General features: G+C 55.4%; 1 protein-coding gene across 1 annotated transcript in view; it reads left to right on the top strand.

Annotated features, from left to right (window-relative positions):
* LOC132805515 (potassium/sodium hyperpolarization-activated cyclic nucleotide-gated channel 3-like) overlaps positions 1-12,541 on the top strand; it is a 28,734-nt gene extending 16,193 nt beyond the window's left edge. The window contains exons 5-8 of the mRNA XM_060820627.1: positions 1-129; positions 5,016-5,256; positions 10,530-10,694; positions 11,538-12,541. The exon at positions 1-129 is cut by the window's left edge and continues 18 nt beyond it. Coding sequence (XP_060676610.1) covers positions 1-129; positions 5,016-5,256; positions 10,530-10,694; positions 11,538-12,541 — 1,539 coding nt within the window. The remainder of the gene's footprint in view (positions 130-5,015; positions 5,257-10,529; positions 10,695-11,537) is intronic.
* The last annotated feature ends 4,906 nt before the right edge of the window (positions 12,542-17,447 follow it).

Below are 17,447 nucleotides of genomic sequence, written 5' to 3'. Positions count from 1 at the left end.
TACATGTCCTTTCACAAACTCCCTGCCGAGATGCGCCAGCGAATCCACGAGTACTACGAACACCGTTACCAGGGCAAAATGTTTGACGAGGAGAATATCCTGGGGGAGCTGAGTGTTCCCCTGAGAGAGGTGAGTGAGCTCGGAGGGGTATTTACCCCCAGATCTGCCCCAAATCAGTAAACCTTTGGGCCGAAAGGCCGGGGGAAATGAACCACCTCTTTATTCACCCCCCCCCCCCTCTGTGGTTCGATGTCACAAGATGAAATCTTTCTCTCCACACCCAAAGTTCCTGGGATTTCACAAAGGAGCCAGTTTAATCAGGCTCACCCTGAGTTTGACAGGAGAGTTCATTCATTACAAACCAACAGCAGAACGCAGTTATCCACACACAGAGGAACTACCAAAGGGAAAGGGGCAGGGGTCACTCTGTGGGGCAGGGGTCGGGACAGGGGTCAGTCTGTGGGGCAGGGGTTGGGACAGGGGTCAGTCAGTGGGACAGGGGTCAGTCTGTGGGACAGGGGTCGGGACAGGGGTCGGTCTGTGGGGCAGGGGTCAGTCTGTGGGACAGGGGTCGGTCTGTGGGACAGGGGTCAGGACAGGGGTCACTCTGTGGGGCAGGGGTCAGTCTGTGGGACAGGGGTCGGAACAGGGGTCAGTCTGTGGGACAGGGGTCGGGACAGGGGTCAGTCTGTGGGGCAGGGGTCAGTCTGTGGGACAGGGGTCAGTCTGTGGGGCAGGGGTCAGTCTGTGGGACAGGGGTCGGGACAGGGGTCAGTCTGTGGGGCAGGGGTCAGTCTGTGGGACAGGGGTCGGTCTGTGGGACAGGGGTCAGGACAGGGGTCACTCTGTGGGGCAGGGGTCAGTCTGTGGGACAGGGGTCGGAACAGGGGTCAGTCTGTGGGACAGGGGTCGGGACAGGGGTCAGTCTGTGGGGCAGGGGTCAGTCTGTGGGACAGGGGTCGGGACAGGGGTCAGTCTGTGGGGCAGGGGTCAGTCTGTGGGACAGGGGTCAGGACAGGGGTCAGTCTGTGGGGCAGGGGTCAGTCTGTGGGACAGGGGTCGGTCTGTGGGACAGGGGTCGGAACAGGGGTCAGTCTGTGGGACAGGGGTCGGGACAGGGGTCAGTCTGTGGGGCAGGGGTCAGTCTGTGGGACAGGGGTCGGGACAGGGGTCAGTCTGTGGGGCAGGGGTCAGTCTGTGGGGCAGGGGTCAGTCTGTGGGACAGGGGTCGGGACAGGGGTCAGTCTGTGGGACAGGGGTCAGTCTGTGGGACAGGGGTCAGGACAGGGGTCACTCTGTGGGGCAGGGGTCAGTCTGTGGGACAGGGGTCGGAACAGGGGTCAGTCTGTGGGGCAGGGGTCAGTCTGTGGGACAGGGGTCGGGACAGGGGTCAGTCTGTGGGGCAGGGGTCAGTCTGTGGGACAGGGGTCGGGACAGGGGTCAGTCTGTGGGGCAGGGGTCAGTCTGTGGGACAGGGGTCGGGACAGGGGTCAGTCTGTGGGGCAGGGGTCAGTCTGTGGGACAGGGGTCGGGACAGGGGTCAGTCTGTGGGGCAGGGGTCAGTCTGTGGGACAGGGGTCGGTCTGTGGGGCAGGGGTCAGGACAGGGGTCAGTCTGTGGGGCAGGGGTCGGTCTGTGGGGCAGGGGTCGGGACAGGGGTCAGTCTGTGGGGCAGGGGTCAGTCTGTGGGACAGGGGTCGGTCTGTGGGGCAGGGGTCGGGACAGGGGTCAGTCTGTGGGGCAGGGGTCGGGACAGGGGACAGTCTGTGGGACAGGGGTCAGTCTGTGGGGCAGGGGTCACTCTGTGGGACAGGGGTCGGTCTGTGGGGCAGGGGTCGGGACAGGGGTCAGTCTGTGGGACAGGGGTCACTCTGTGGGTCAGGGATCACTCTGTGGGACAGGGGTCAGGACAGGGGTCACTCTGTGGGACAGGGGTCACTCTGTGGGTCAGGGGTCAGTCTGTGGGACAGGGGTCAGTCTGTGGGTCAGGGGTCACTGTGGGACATGGGTTGGGATAGGGTTCAGTCTGTGGGACAGGGGTCAGGGCAGGGGTCAGTCTGTGGGACAGGGTACCCGTGCGGGGTATATCTGTAAATACCCTTGGGGTGTGTCCCTGAGGGGGGTATATCTGTAAATACCCCAAGGGTGTGTCCCTGAGGGGGTATATCTGTAAATACCCCGGGGTGTGTCCCTGAGGGGGTATATCTGTAAATACCCCCGGGGTGTGTCCCTGAGGGGGTATATCTGTAAATACCCCCAGGGTGTGTCCCTGAGGGGGGGTTTATCTGTAAATACCCCTGTGGTGTGTCCCTGAGGGGGGTATATCTGTAAATACCCTGGGGTGTGTCCCTGAGGGGGATATATCTGTAAATACCCCTGGGGTGTGTCCCTGAGGGGGGGTATATCTGTAAATACCCCCAGGGTGTGTCCCTGAGGGGGTATATCTGTAAATACCCCTGGGGTGTGTCCCGGAGGGGGGGTTTATCTGTAAATACCCCTGTGGTGTGTCCCTGAGGGGGGGTTTATCTGTAAATACCCCTGTGGTGTGTCCCTGAGGGGGGGTTATCTGTAAATACCCCTGTGGTGTGTCCTGAGGGGGGTATATCTGTAAATACCCCTGGGGTGTGTCCCGGAGGGGGTATATCTGTAAATACCCCTGGGGTGTGTCCCTGAGGGGGGTATATCTGTAAATACCCCAGGGTGTGTCCCTGAGGGGGTATATCTGTAAATACCCCCGGGGTGTGTCCCTGAGGGGGTCTATCTGTAAATACCCCTGGGGTGTGTCCCTGAGGGGGTATATCTGTAAATACCCTGGGGTGTGTCCCTGAGGGGGTATATCTGTAAATACCCCCAGGGTGTGTCCCTGAGGGGGGGGTATATCTGTAAATACCCTCGGGGTGTGACCCTGAGGGGGGTATATCTGTAAATACCCCCGGGGTGTGTCCCTGAGGGGGATATATCTGTAAATACCCCTGGGGTGTGTCCCTGAGGGGGGTATATCTGTAAATACCTCCAGGGTGTGTCCCTGAGGGGGATATATCTGTAAATACCCCCGGGGTGTGTCCCTGAGAGGGGTATATCTGTAAATACCCCGGGGTGTGTCCCTGAGAGGGGTATATCTGTAAATACCCCCGGGGTGTGTCCCTGAGGGGGATATATCTGTAAATACCCCCGGGGTGTGTCCCTGAGGGGGTATATCTGTAAATACCCCTGGGGTGTGTCCCTGAGGGGGGTATATCTGTAAATACCCCCGGAGTGTGTCCTGAGGGGGGTATATCTGTAAATACCCCTGGGGTGTGTCCCTGAGGGGGGTATATCTGTAAATACCCCTGGGGTGTGTCCCTGATGGGGGTATATCTGTAAATACCCCTGGGGTGTGTCCCTGAGGGGGGTATATCTGTAAATACCCCTGGGGTGTGTCCCTGAGGGGGTATATCTGTAAATACCCCTGGGGTGTGTCCCTGAGGGGGGTATATCTGTAAATACCCCTGGGGTGTGTCCCTGAGGGGGTATATCTGTAAATACCCCTGGGGTGTGTCCCTGAGGGGGATATATCTGTAAATACCCCTGGGGTGTGTCCCTGAGGGGGTATATCTGTAAATACCCTGGGGTGTGTCCCTGAGGGGGGTATATCTGTAAATACCCCTGGGGTGTGTCCCTGAGGGGGTATATCTGTAAATACCCCCGGGGTATGTCCCTGAGGGGGTATATCTGTAAATACCCCCGGGGTGTGTCCCTGAGGGGGGTATATCTGTAAATACCCCGGGGTGTGTCCCTGAGGGGGGTATATCTGTAAATACCCCGGGGTGTGTCCCTGAGGGGGGTATATCTGTAAATACCCCTGGGTGTGTCCCTGAGGGGGGTATATCTGTAAATACCCCCGGGGTTTGTCCCTGAGGGGTATATCTGTAAATACCCCCGGGGTGTGTCCCTGAGGGGGGTATATCTGTAAATACCCCGGGGTGTGTCCCTGAGGGGGTCTATCTGTAAATACCCCTGGGGTGTGTCCCTGAGGGGGATATATCTGTAAATACCCCCGGGGTTTGTCCCTGAGGGGGTATATCTGTAAATACCCCGGGGTGTGTCCCTGAGGGGGTCTATCTGTAAATACCCCTGGGGTTTGTCCCTGAGGGGGTATATCTGTAAATACCCCGGGGTTTGTCCCTGAGGGGGTATATCTGTAAATACCCCAGGGTGTGTCCCTGAGGGGGGTATATCTGTAAATACCCTGGGGTGTGTCCCTGAGGGGGTATATCTGTAAATACCCCGGGGTGTGTCCCTGAGGGGGTATATCTGTAAATACCCCTGGGGTGTGTCCCTGAGGGGGTATATCTGTAAATACCCCGGGGTGTGTCCCTGAGGGGGTATATCTGTAAATACCCCCGGGGTTTGTCCCTGAGGGGGTATATCTGTAAATACCCCGGGGTTTGTCCCTGAGGGGGGTATATCTGTAAATACCCCCGGGGTGTGTCCCTGAGAGGGGTATATCTGTAAATACCCCCGGGGTGTGTCCCTGAGGGGGTATATCTGTAAATACCCCGGGGTGTGTCCCTGAGGGGGGTATATCTGTAAATACCCCCGGGGTGTGTCTGGTGTTATTTTGTGACTCCCCTCCCCCTGGGTTTTAATGTTCTGGTTCCTCTTTGGTTCTCACCCCTCTCTCCCCCCTCCCCCTCTCGCTCGCTGTCTCTCTCTCTCTCTCTCTCCATCCCTTCCCCTCTCTCCCCCTCCCTCTCTCCCCTTCCCTCCCTCTCCACCTCCCTCTCCCCCCCCTCCTCTCCCCACTCTCCCCCTCCTCCCTCTCTCTCCCCCCCATCATCCCCTCCCTCTCCCCTCCCTCCCACTCTCTTCCCCTCTCTCCTCGTCTCTCCCCCCTCCTCCCCCCCTCCCCCTCCCCTTTCCTCTGTCTCCCACCTCTCTCCCCCTTCCTCCCTCCCTCTCCCCCCTTTCCTCCTTCTCTACCTGCCTCCCCCCTCTCCCCCTCCCCCTCCTCTCTCCCCCTGCCCTGTGCCCAGGAGATTGTTAACTTTAACTGTCGGAACCTGGTAGCGACAATGCCACTGTTTGCGAATGCTGACCCCAACTTTGTGACTGCCATGTTGACCAAGCTTCGGTTCGAGGTGTTCCAGCCGGCAGACTACATCGTGAGGGAGGGCACAGTCGGCAAAAAGATGTACTTCATCCAGCACGGAGTGGTCACCATTCTCACGAAAGGCAGCAAGGAAACCAAACTCTCGGACGGCTGCTACTTTGGAGGTAATAACAGCTGCCCCATCACCATCATCATCACCATCAGCTGGACATCTGCCCCCTGTCACCCACCTCCCCCCAGGGCAGGCTGGGGGGAGCTCAGACACCAGGAACATCGCTGTCCGGGATATCCCGCAGGGAGCTCACTGGAGAACAAACCCTGCTCTGATTGCATAGAGGGTTTTTGGGATTAAGATTCAGAGAGAGAGAGAGAGAGTGAGACTGACACGGGGAGAGAGAGAGAGACACACACACAGACCGACAGAGGGAGAGAGATAGATAGAGAGAGACAGACAGAGCGAGAGAGAGAGAGAGAGAGAGGCATTTGCCTGAAACGTCGATTTCCTGCTTCTCGGATGCTGCCTGACCTGCTGCGCTTTTCCAGCACACTCTAATCTAGACTCTGGTTTCCAGCATCTGCAGCCCTTGTTTTTACCTAGAGAGAGAGAGAGAGAGAGACAGAGCAAGAGAGAGACACAGAGAGACAGAGGGAGAGAGATAGACAGAGAGACACAGACAGAGCAAGACAGAGACATACAGAGGGAGAGAGAGACAGACAGACAGACAGAGGGAGATATACATATATATATATATATATGAGAGAGAGAGACAGAGAAAGAGAGACAGAGAGAGAGAGATAGACAGACAGATTGACCGAGCAATCAAGAGAGACAGAGAGTTAGACAGAGAGAGAAGGGGACAAACAGCGAGACAGAGACTGTGAAAGACAGAGACATTGACGAAGAGAAAGAGATACAGAGAGAGGCTGACTGAGACAGAAGAAGTGTGGGTGAGAGAGAGACAGAGACAGAGACCGTGACAGACACAGAAAGAAATAGACAGAGATAGAGACACAGACAGTGAGGCAAAGTGAGAGACTGACACAGAGAGAGAGAGAGAGACAGAGAGAGAGAGAGAGACAGAGGAGAGAGAGAGAGACATTGGCAGTGAGGGAGAGGTAGAGAGAGAGAAAGAAACATAGGCTGAGAGAGAGAGAGAGACATAGTCAGTGAGAGAGAGAGAGAGAGAGACATAGACTGAGAGAGAGAGACATAGGCAGTGAGTGAGTGTGAGAGAGAGAGAGAGAGAGACATAGGCAGTGAGAGGGAGGCTGAGAGAGAGAGAGAGACATAGTCAGTGAGAGAGAGAGCGAGAGAGAGAGAGACATAGGCAGTGAGAGAGAGAGAGCGAGAGAGAGAGAGAGAGACATAGGCAGTGAGAGAGAGAGAGAGAGAGAGACATAGGCAGTGAGAGGGAGGCTGAGAGAGAGAGAGAGACATAGGCAGTGAGTGAGAGAGAGAGAGAGAGACATAGGCAGTGAGAGAGAGAGAGAGACATAGGCAGTGTGAGAGAGAGAGAGAGAGACACATAGGCAGTGAGAGAGAGGAGAGCGAGAGAGAGAGAGACATAGGCAGTGAGAGCGAGAGAGAGAGAGACATAGGCAGTGAGAGAGAGAGAGAGAGAGACATAGGCAGTGAGAGAGAGAGAGAGAGAGAGAGACATAGGCAGTGAGTGAGAGAGAGAGAGCGAGAGAGAGACATAGGCAGTGAGAGAGAGAGAGAGAGAGAGAGACATAGGCAGTGAGAGAGAGAGAGAGACTAGGCAGTGAGTGAGAGAGAGAGAGACATAGGCAGTGAGAGGGAGAGAGAGAGAGAGAGAGAGACATAGGAGTGAGAGAGAGAGAGAGAGAGAGACATAGGCAGTGAGAGAGACAGAGAGACATAGGCAGTGAGAGAGAGAGAGAGAGAGACATAGCAGTGAGTGAGAGAGAGAGAGAGAGACATAGGCAGTGAGAGAGAGAGAGAGAGAGAGACATAGGCAGTGAGTGAGAGAGAGAGAGAGAGACATAGGCAGTGAGTGAGAGAGAGAGAGAGAGAGAGAGACATAGGCAGTGAGAGAGAGAGAGAGAGAGAGAGACATAGGCAGTGAGTGAGAGAGAGAGAGAGAGACATAGGCAGTGAGAGAGAGAGAGAGAGAGAGAGACATAGGCAGTGAGAGAGAGAGAGAGAGAGACATAGGCAGTGAGAGAGAGAGAGAGAGAGAGACATAGGCAGTGAGAGAGAGAGAGAGAGAGACATAGGCAGTGAGAGAGAGAGAGAGAGACATAGGCAGTGAGTGAGAGAGAGAGAGAGAGAGACATAGGCAGTGAGAGAGAGAGAGAGAGAGAGAGAGACATAGGCAGTGAGTGAGAGAGAGAGAGAGAGAGAGAGACATAGGCAGTGAGAGAGAGAGAGAGACATAGGCAGTGAGTGAGAGAGAGAGAGAGAGAGAGACATAGGCAGTGAGAGAGAGAGAGAGAGAGAGAGAGACATAGGCAGTGAGAGAGAGAGAGAGACATAGGCAGTGAGTGAGAGAGAGAGAGAGAGAGAGACATAGGCAGTGAGAGAGAGAGAGAGAGAGAGAGACATAGGCAGTGAGAGAGAGAGAGAGAGAGAGAGAGAGACATAGGCAGTGAGTGAGAGAGAGAGAGAGAGACATAGGCAGTGAGTGAGAGAGAGAGAGAGAGAGAGACATAGGCAGTGAGAGAGAGAGAGAGAGAGAGAGAGACATAGGCAGTGAGAGAGAGAGAGAGAGAGAGAGACATAGGCAGTGAGAGAGAGAGAGAGAGACATAGGCAGTGAGTGAGAGAGAGAGAGAGAGAGAGACATAGGCAGTGAGAGGGAGGCTGAGAGAGAGAGAGACATAGGCAGTGAGAGAGAGAGAGAGAGAGAGACATAGGCAGTGAGTGAGAGAGAGAGAGAGAGAGAGAGAGACATAGGCAGTGAGTGAGAGAGAGAGAGAGAGAGACATAGGCAGTGAGTGTGAGAGAGAGAGAGAGAGACATAGGCAGTGAGTGAGAGAGAGAGAGACATAGGCAGTGAGTGAGAGAGAGAGAGAGAGAGAGACATAGGCAGTGAGAGAGAGAGAGAGAGAGAGAGACATAGGCAGTGAGAGAGAGAGAGAGACATAGGCAGTGAGTGAGAGAGAGAGACATAGGCAGTGAGAGAGAGAGAGAGAGACATAGGCAGTGAGAGAGAGAGAGAGAGAGAGAGACATAGGCAGTGAGTGAGAGAGAGAGAGAGAGAGACATAGGCAGTGAGAGAGAGAGAGAGACATAGGCAGTGAGTGAGTGAGAGAGAGAGAGACATAGGCAGTGAGAGAGAGAGAGAGAGAGACATAGGCAGTGAGAGAGAGAGAGAGAGACATAGGCAGTGAGTGAGAGAGAGAGAGAGAGAGAGACATAGGCAGTGAGAGAGAGAGAGAGAGAGAGACATAGGCAGTGAGAGAGAGAGAGAGAGACATAGGCAGTGAGTGAGAGAGAGAGAGAGAGAGACATAGGCAGTGAGAGAGAGAGCGAGAGAGAGAGAGAGAGACATAGGCAGTGAGAGAGAGAGAGAGAGACATAGGCAGTGAGTGAGAGAGAGAGAGAGAGAGAGAGACATAGGCAGTGAGAGAGAGAGCGAGAGAGAGAGAGAGAGACATAGGCAGTGAGAGAGAGAGCGAGAGAGAGATAGGCAGTGAGAGAGAGAGAGAGAGAGAGATAGGCAGTGAGAGAGAGAGAGAGAGAGACATAGGCAGTGAGAGAGAGAGAGAGAGAGAGAGACATAGGCAGTGAGAGAGAGAGAGAGAGACATAGGCAGTGAGAGAGAGAGAGAGAGAGAGACATAGGCAGTGAGAGAGAGAGAGAGAGACATAGGCAGTGAGAGAGAGAGAGAGAGACAGAGACATAGGCAGTGAGAGAGAGAGAGAGAGAGAGAGAGAGACATAGGCAGTGAGAGAGAGAGAGAGAGAGAGAGACATAGGCAGTGAGAGAGAGAGAGAGAGAGAGACATAGGCAGTGAGTGAGAGAGAGAGAGAGAGAGAGACATAGGCAGTGAGAGGGAGGCTGAGAGAGAGACATAGGCAGTGAGACAGAGAGAGAGAGAGAGACATAGGCAGTGAGTAAGAGAGAGAGAGACATAGGCAGTGAGGAAGAGGCAGAGAGAGAATGAAGTCAGAGTGACACAGAGCACACGAAACAGAGTGATAATGAGAATTTGAGAGAGAGAGAGAGATCACAGCAGAGAAAGCAAGGGGGAAATAAAGAGTATGACAGAGTGAGTAACCAGAGAAAGACAGCATCAGAGAGAAACAACGCAAATCAGCCAGGGTTCCTGCTCCTGGTCACTGCCCACTGACCCCTATATTAGAGAGAGAGGGGGGAAATCAGCCAGGGTTCCTGCTCCTGGTCACTGCCCACTGACCCCTATATTAGAGAGAGAGGAGGGGGGGGGGGGGAAATCAGCCAGGGTTCCTGCTCCTGGTCACTGCCCACTGACCCCTATATTAGAGAGAGAGAGGGGGGAAATCAGCCAGGGTTCCTGCTCCTGGTCACTGCCCACTGACCCCTATATTAGAGAGAGAGGGGGGAAATCAGCCAGGGTTCCTGCTCCTGGTCACTGCCCACTGACCCCTATATTAGAGAGAGAGAGGGGGAAATCAGCCAAGTTTCCTGCTCCTGGTCACTGCCCACTGACCGCTATATTAGAGAGAGAGAGGGGGGGAAATCAGCCAGGGTTCCTGCTCCTGGTCACTGCCCACTGACCCCTATATTAGAGAAAGAGGGTGGGGAAATCAGCCAGGGTTCCTGCTCCTGGTCACTGCCCACTGACCCCTATATTAGAGAGAGAGAGGGGGAAATCAGCCAGGGTTCCAGCTCCTGTTCACTGCCCACTGACCCCTATATTAGAGAGAGAGAGAGGGGGGGAAATCAGCCAGGGTTCCTGCTCCTGTTCACTGCCCACTGACCCCTATATTAGAGAGAGAGAGGGGGGGAAATCAGACAGGGTTCCTGCTCCTGGTCACTGCCCACTGACCCCTATATTAGAGAGAGGGGGGAAATCAGCCAGGGTTACTGCTCCTGGTCACTGCCCACTGACCCCTATATTAGAGAGAGGGGGGAAATCAGCCAGGGTTCCTGCTCCTGGTCACTGCCCACTGACCCCTATATTAGAGAGAGAGAGGGGAAATCAGCCAGGGTTCCTGCTCCTGGTCACTGCCCACTGACCCCTATATTAGAGAGAGGGGGGGAAATCAGCCAGGGTTCCTGCTCCTGGTCACTGCCCACTGACCCCTATATTAGAGAGAGAGAGGGGGAAATCAGCCAAGTTTCCTGCTCCTGGTCACTGCCCACTGACCCCTATATTAGAGAGAGAGGGGGGAAATCAGCCAGGGTTCCTGCTCCTGGGTGGGGCTGCGGTGTGATCCTGGGGGGAATGTGGAACGGTGTGTTTGAAAACGTGCCCTTGGTTTGGTCTCAGAGATCTGCCTGTTAACGCGAGGAAGGAGAACGGCGAGTGTCCGAGCTGACACCTACTGCCGGCTGTACTCCCTATCGGTGGATCACTTCAACGAGGTGCTGGAGGAATACCCCATGATGAGACGGGCGTTCGAAACAGTGGCCATGGACCGACTGAACAGGATCGGTAGGTGGGACAGAGGGGTAAGAGAGGGATGGGGAAGGGGGTAGACAGGGAGAGAGGGAGGGAGGGGGAGAGGGATGGGGAAGGGGGTAGACAGGGAGAGAGGGAGGGAGGGGGAGAGGGATGGGGAAGGGGATAGACAGGGAGAGAGGGAGGAGGGGGAGAGGGAAGGGGAAGGGGGATTGACAGGGAGAGAGGGAGGGGGGGAGAGGGATGGGGAAGGGGGTAGACAGGGAGAGAGGGGGAGAGGGATGGGGAAGGGGGTAGACAGGGAGAGAGGGAGGGAGGGGGAGTGGGATGGGAGGGGGGAGAGGGAGGGAGGGAGGAGGGAAGAGGGAAGGGAGGGGGAGAGCGAGGGAGTGTGTGGGTGAGAGAAAGGGAGTGGGGAGTGAGGGAGGGAGGGGGAGAGAGAGGGAGGAAGGGAGAGTGGAGGGACGAGGGGAGGAGGGAGAGTAAGAGGGAGGGAGGGAGAAAGGGATGGAGTGAGAGAAGGTGGGAGGGTGGGAGAGAGGCAGGGAGGGAGGGGTGAGGGATGGAGGGTGGGTGTGCGGGGAAGGGGAGATGGGGGAGAGAGGGAGAGAGGGTGAGGGAGGGGAGGGGCGATAAGTGGGGGCGGGGGGGAGGGTGTTTCCCCTCTCCCTGACTCTCTGCTGGCCCAGTGTCAGTGACCTGGCCTACTCCCTGACCACAGGGGAATGAGAAACAGTAGGAGGCCATTCAGCCCCTTCTCCAGCCTGTCCCACAGGAACAGCAGGAGGCCATTCAGCCCCTTCTCCAGCCTGTCGCACAGGAACAGCAGGAAGCCATTCAGCCCCATTCCAACGCCTTGTGTTTGTGTTCTCTCAGGCAAGAAGAACTCCGTCCTGCTGAGGAAGGGGAAGGACGGCTCCAACTCCGGTTCACTGAACCACCGGGACAACGAGATCATCCAGCAGATCGTGAGGCATGACCGAGAGACGGCCCACAGTATTCAGGAGCAGAGGCTAGCAGCAGTGAGGGCTGAACGGCCGAAACCTGTCATCTGGGCGCCGCTGGTTCACGCTCCCCTCCAGACGGCGGCTGCCACCACCTCGGTCGCTATCGCCCTGACTCCTCGCCACATGCCGACTGCCATCTTCCTGCCGCCTGCAGCCTCCTCACCCCTGGGGGTGGGCCCAGAGCCCGGCCTCCCCCGGCAACAGCAGCTCCGTGCCGCCCACCTCCAGGGCATGGCCTCTCCTCCCTCCTCCACCACCTCCTCGGCGGCTCACACTCCCGGAGCCGGCTCTCCCCTGGTCCCTCAGCCTTCCCCAGGGCAGGGGGGAGCTCCCCCACTAACCGGGCCCCAGGCTCCTGGGGGGACTAGGCCCCAGGCCGGGGAGCAGGCTGGAGCCCGCAGCCTAGGCCTCAGGACGGTGCCTCGCTCAGTCTCGGCGTTCCAGCGGGGAGCAGCAGGGAGCCGTCGGGGTTCGAGCCCGGCAGGGAGCCCTCTTTCCGGGAAGACCTTCCACTACAGCCCACCCGAGGTGACAGGCTCCAGGGCTTCGCTTCCCGGTCACCAGGCCCTTCCCGGTGGACCCCATCCTCCCCGCGGCGCCCAGAGCGTTCCCCTCGGCCGTCTGACCCAGGACGCCCGGCTCCTGTCAGCCTCCCAGCCTGTCCTGCCAGCCAGGCCGGGCCCAGCCCCAGCTCGATCCCCCCGGGACTCGGCTGCAGCCTGCCCCAGGCTCTCCTCCTCCTCCCTGTCTGCTGGGCCGCTGCTTCCCTCCCTCAGACCACTGCCCAAAGACCCTTCACCCGGCCGCAGGAGCTCAGTCACATCCAGCTCGGCCCCGGACTCAGAGAGACCCCGGCTCCCCTCCAACATGTAGTGACCAGGCTCCTAACCCGTTCCCCCTGGGGAGGGGGTGCTGCCCAGGGCCCTCAGTATCTCCCCCCCCCAGCAACAAACACCCACCCTGGCTCCCCCAGCACAGGCACTGCCCTCACCAGGGTTGTAGGGGGGGTGGAATTGGCAGTGATACCCTACTTGTGCACCCCCTTCAAAGCCCCCAGAGAGGAGGCAACATAGCCTTCCAGAGGGAACACTTCCAGGAAAGAAGGAACATCCTCTCCCAGAGGGAACATACTCTCCCCAGAGAGAACACACCCTCCCAGAGGGAACACACCCTCCTAGAGGGAACACACTCTCCCCAGAGAGAACACACTCTCCCAGAGGGAACACACTCTCCCCAGAGAGAACACACCCTCCCCAGAGAGAACACACTCTCCCAGAGGGAACACACTCTCCCCAGAGAGAACACACTCTCCCCAGAGAGAACACACTCTCCCAGAGGGAACACACTCTCCCCAGAGAGAACACACCCTCCCAGAGGGAACACACCCTCCCAGAGGGAACACACTCTCCCAGAGAGAACACACCCTCCCACGGGGAAGGGAACACACCCTCCCAGAGGGAACACACCCTCCCAGAGAGAACACACTCTCCCCAGAGGGAACACACCCTCCCACGGGGGAACACACTCTCCCAGAGAGAACACACTCTCCCAGGGGGAAGTGAACATACCCTCCCAGGAGGAACACACCCTCCCAGGGGGGAAGGGAACACACCCTCCCAGAGGGAACATACCCTCCCAGGGGGAAGGGAACATACCCTCCCAGGGGGAACACACCCTCCCAGGGGGAAGTGAACATACCCTCCCAGGGGGAAGGGAACATACCCTCCCAGGGGGAACACACCCTCCCAGAGGGAAGGGAACACACCTTCCCAGGGGGAACACACCCTCCCAGGGGGAAGGGAACACACCCTCCCAGAGGGAACACACTCTCCCAGGGGGAAGTGAACATATCCTCCCAGGGGGAAGGGAACATACCCTCCCAGAGGGAAGGGAACACACCTTTCCAGGGGGAACACACTCTCCCAGGGGGAAGGGAACACACCCTCCCAGAGGGAACACACTCTCCCAGGGGGAAGTGAACATACCCTCCCAGGGGGAAGGGAACATACCCTCCCAGGGGGAACACACCCTCCCAGGGGGAAGGGAACTTACCCTCCCAGGGGGAAAGGAACACACCCTCCCAGAGGGAACACACCCTCCCAGGGGGAACACTGTCTCCCAGGGGGTACACACCCTCCCAGGGGGAACACACCCTCCCAGAGGGAACACACCCTCCCGGGGGAACACACCCTCCCAGGGGGAACACACCCTCCCAGAGGGAACACACCCTCCCGGGGGAACACACCCTCCCAGGGGGAACACACCCTCCCAGGGGGAACACACCCTCCCGGGGATACGGAACATGGTTTTTGGACCAAGCCCTAGTCAATGTGCAATCAGTTTATATGAGGGAGTCTTGGATCAGCCCCTCCCCACTCCCCAGGACTGATCCTACAAAGCAAGGGCCCTGTACCTAACCTTGTGCACTGAGGACAGAGCTCTCAAATTAGAACCGAGGGAAGGTGGGAGGGAGAGGGCGGACAGAGAAAGGAGGGATTGAAGACGGGAGGGAAAGAGAGAGAGAGAAAAGGAGCGGAGATAGGGAGAGAGAGAGATAGGAGGAGGAGGAAAGGATGAGAGTAGGAGGGGGAGAGAAAGAAAGAGAGAAAGACTGAGAAAGGAAGGATGGCTGGAAGCGGGTGATGGAAGAGAAGAGGGGGAACTGGAGGGAATATGCTCCAGGGAGGATCCCCTGACACTGATGAGGAAATGGGGTGTCAGAGTATCTGGTACCTCACAGGAGAACACAGAGAGCTGCTGGAGAGAGGGGGGGGGGCTGGTTTGTGTGACCAATCAGTCAGGGCACTGAGCAGGGAGGGACTGTCCGTTCTGAAATCTCTGTGTGTGTGTGTGTGTGTCTGCTTTTAAACTTCATTCATTCCAACCTCAAACAACGCAGGATCCAAACATCAGCATTATCTCTCCGAGCGGTCGATAGAAACTTAAACTCAGGATTGTTTTGTCTGACAGCGTTAGTCCCTCTGACAGTTACCCACACAGTGGGTGTGTGTGTGTGTGGGGCGGGGGGGTTGGGCTGCAGACACTTGACTGTGAGATTCCTTCCCCCCCACTCCCCACCCCTAACCCTCACGGCTCACTTCACTGGACACAGAGGGCACCCCCTGAACCCCACTCCTCCCAGCACCACACAGCACCAGTCTGTCTGTCTGAAAGGGTGGGAGGGAAGAAGGGGTGGGGGGGGGGAAGACAGTCCCCACTCTTGGGGAGGGGGTGAAACTGGATAGCAGTCATTAACAAGCTGAACACACCCTCATCATCAAAGAAAGCTAGCGGAATGCTGATTAGATACATCTCCTGTGTTGCACTAGCTTTCTCTTCCACCCTCGCTACGTTACTCATTTACAGGATAAATTGTGTGTAGGTGTCAGGGAGCCGGCTGGGCACAGGCAGCAGAGTTAGGCTGGGGCTGTCAGACCAACTGACCCACTGTCCTTGGCACTGCCCAAGGTCTTCCTGATACCTCCGAGTTCATAAAGAAAGTGCAATCACTGAAAACACTCGAACCTTGTGTGTGTGAGAGTGTATGTATACAATTCTTTGTGTGTGTGTGTCTGTGTTTATGGGTCTGTATGTGTGTATGAGTCTGCATGTGTGTACATGTCTGCGTGTGTACTGGTATGTGTGTGTACTTGTCTGTGTGTGTGCGAGTGCATGTGTGTATTTACGAGTCTGTGTGTGTATTTATGGGTCTGTGTGTGTATGTGTACGAGTTGTAAAAACGTCTGTGGCTTTCTCCCGTGTATATATGTCTCTGTGTGTATGTGTACATGTCTGTCTACCTCTGAGTGTGCCCATCTCTGTATGTCTGTCTGTATGCACGTGTACCTCTGCCTGTAAATATGCAATTGTTTGTTTGTATGTGTTTGTTCATCTTTGTTAGTATCTCTGTGTGAATGCATCTGTGTTTATGTATATGTACATGTTCACCTGTATGAAGCTGTATGGATTTCTGTATGAACGATTGTGTGTGCATATCTATCCATGAACTATCTGAATGTGTGTGTTTGTGATAAAGAATATATTTGCACATGTCTCTCAATGTGTGTGTATAGCTGTTCGTATGTGTTCATAAATCTATCTGACTTTGTATATATCAGTGTGAGTGCCTGTGGATGTATTAAAATGTGTTGGAATCTCTGCCTGTATGTGAGTGTACACGTGTGTCTGATTATCTGTGTATCTTTGTGTATATCTCTGTGTGTATATATCTGTGTGGGTGCTTAGGTAGTTCTGTCTATCAATGGGTGTGTCTGTATGTGTCAACATATCTGTAACTGCATGTATTTGCAATGTGTCTCGCTGTGTCAGTATATCTGCAGATCTAGTTTCGATGTGGGTGTCTGTGTGCATTAACATGTCGATACCAAATTTTGTGTCAATCTTTGCATAACGGTATGGTTTATACCCATGTCTGTGTCTATATCTGCGTGTGTGCAGCTGAGATTGTATTGCAGTCGGTATGTCACCTTCTATATGCATGTGTGTGTGTCTGGGCCTGTGTATGTATCTCCGTAAAATATGTTCATATGCACCAGTGTCTCTCATCAGGATGTATCTCTCTGTAGGTGTTTGTCTACAAAACCTAGACAAACTAGGTTTGTCTAGTGACTAACCTAGAGTCACTAGGTTACTCTAGTGACTCTGGGTGTGTATCTGCACATGTCTGTGACTGAGCATATGCGTGTGTCAGTGTCTGTCTGCATGTGCCAGCGTGTGTGTGTGTATGTCTGATTCTGGGTGTACATGTGTGTTAGCATATGGATGTGTGCACGTGTTTGTGTCATATGCAAGGGTGTGTCTTAGTGTGTGAGAGCCTATATGTGTCTTTTTGACACTCAGTGTGAGAGTCTGTGTGTGTGTGTTTGACAGTGTGTGAGAGCCTGTGTGTGTTTGTTTGACAGTCAGTGTGTGAGAGTGTGTATGTCTGTGTATGACAGTGTGTGAGAGCCTGTGTGTGTGTGTTTGACAGTGTGTGAGAGTCTGTGTATGTGTGTGAGCCTGTGTGTGTGTGTGTTTGACAGTGTGTGAGAGCCTGTGTGTGTGTGTGTTTGACAGTGTGTGAGAGCCTGTGTGTGTGTGTTTGACAGTCAGTGTGTGTATGTCTGTATATGACAGTGTGTGAGAGCCTGTGCGTATGTGTCTGTGTTTGACAGTGTGAGAGAGCCGGTGTGTGTGTGTTTGACAGTGTGTGAGAGCCTGTGTGTATGTGTTTGACAGTCAGTGTGTGAGAGCCTCTGTGTGTGTGTGTGTGTGTGCGCGTGTGTGTGTCTTGTGTTTGACAGTGTGTGAGAGCCGGTGTGTGTGTTTGACAGTCAGTGTGTGAGAGCGTGTGTGTGTATGTGTGTGTGTGTGTGTGTGTGTGACAGTGTGTGAGTCTGTGTGTGTGTGTGTGTGTTTGACAGTGTGTGAGAGTCTGTGTATGTGTGTGAGCCTGTGTGTGTGTGTGTGTTTGACAGTGTGAGTCTGTGTGTGTGTGTATGACAGTGTGTGAGAGCCTGTGTGTGTGTGTTTGACAGTCAGTGTGTGAGTGTGTGTATGTCTGTGTATGACAGTGTGTGAGAGCCTGTGCGTATGTGTCTGTGTTTGACAGTGTGAGAGAGCCGGTGTGTGTGTGTTTGACAGTGAGAGAGAGCCGGTGTGTGTGTGTATGACAGTGTGTGAGAGCCTGTGTGTGTGTGTGTGTATGACAGTGTGTGAGTCTGTGTGTGTGTGTGTGTGAGAGTCTGTGTGTGTGTATGACAGTGTGTGAGAGCCTGTG

Source organism: Hemiscyllium ocellatum, chromosome 50, assembly GCF_020745735.1.
Source record: "Hemiscyllium ocellatum isolate sHemOce1 chromosome 50, sHemOce1.pat.X.cur, whole genome shotgun sequence".
NCBI lineage: Eukaryota > Metazoa > Chordata > Chondrichthyes > Orectolobiformes > Hemiscylliidae > Hemiscyllium > Hemiscyllium ocellatum.
Note: the sequence above shows the minus strand (reverse complement) of the source record. Positions and strands in the feature narration are given on the sequence as shown.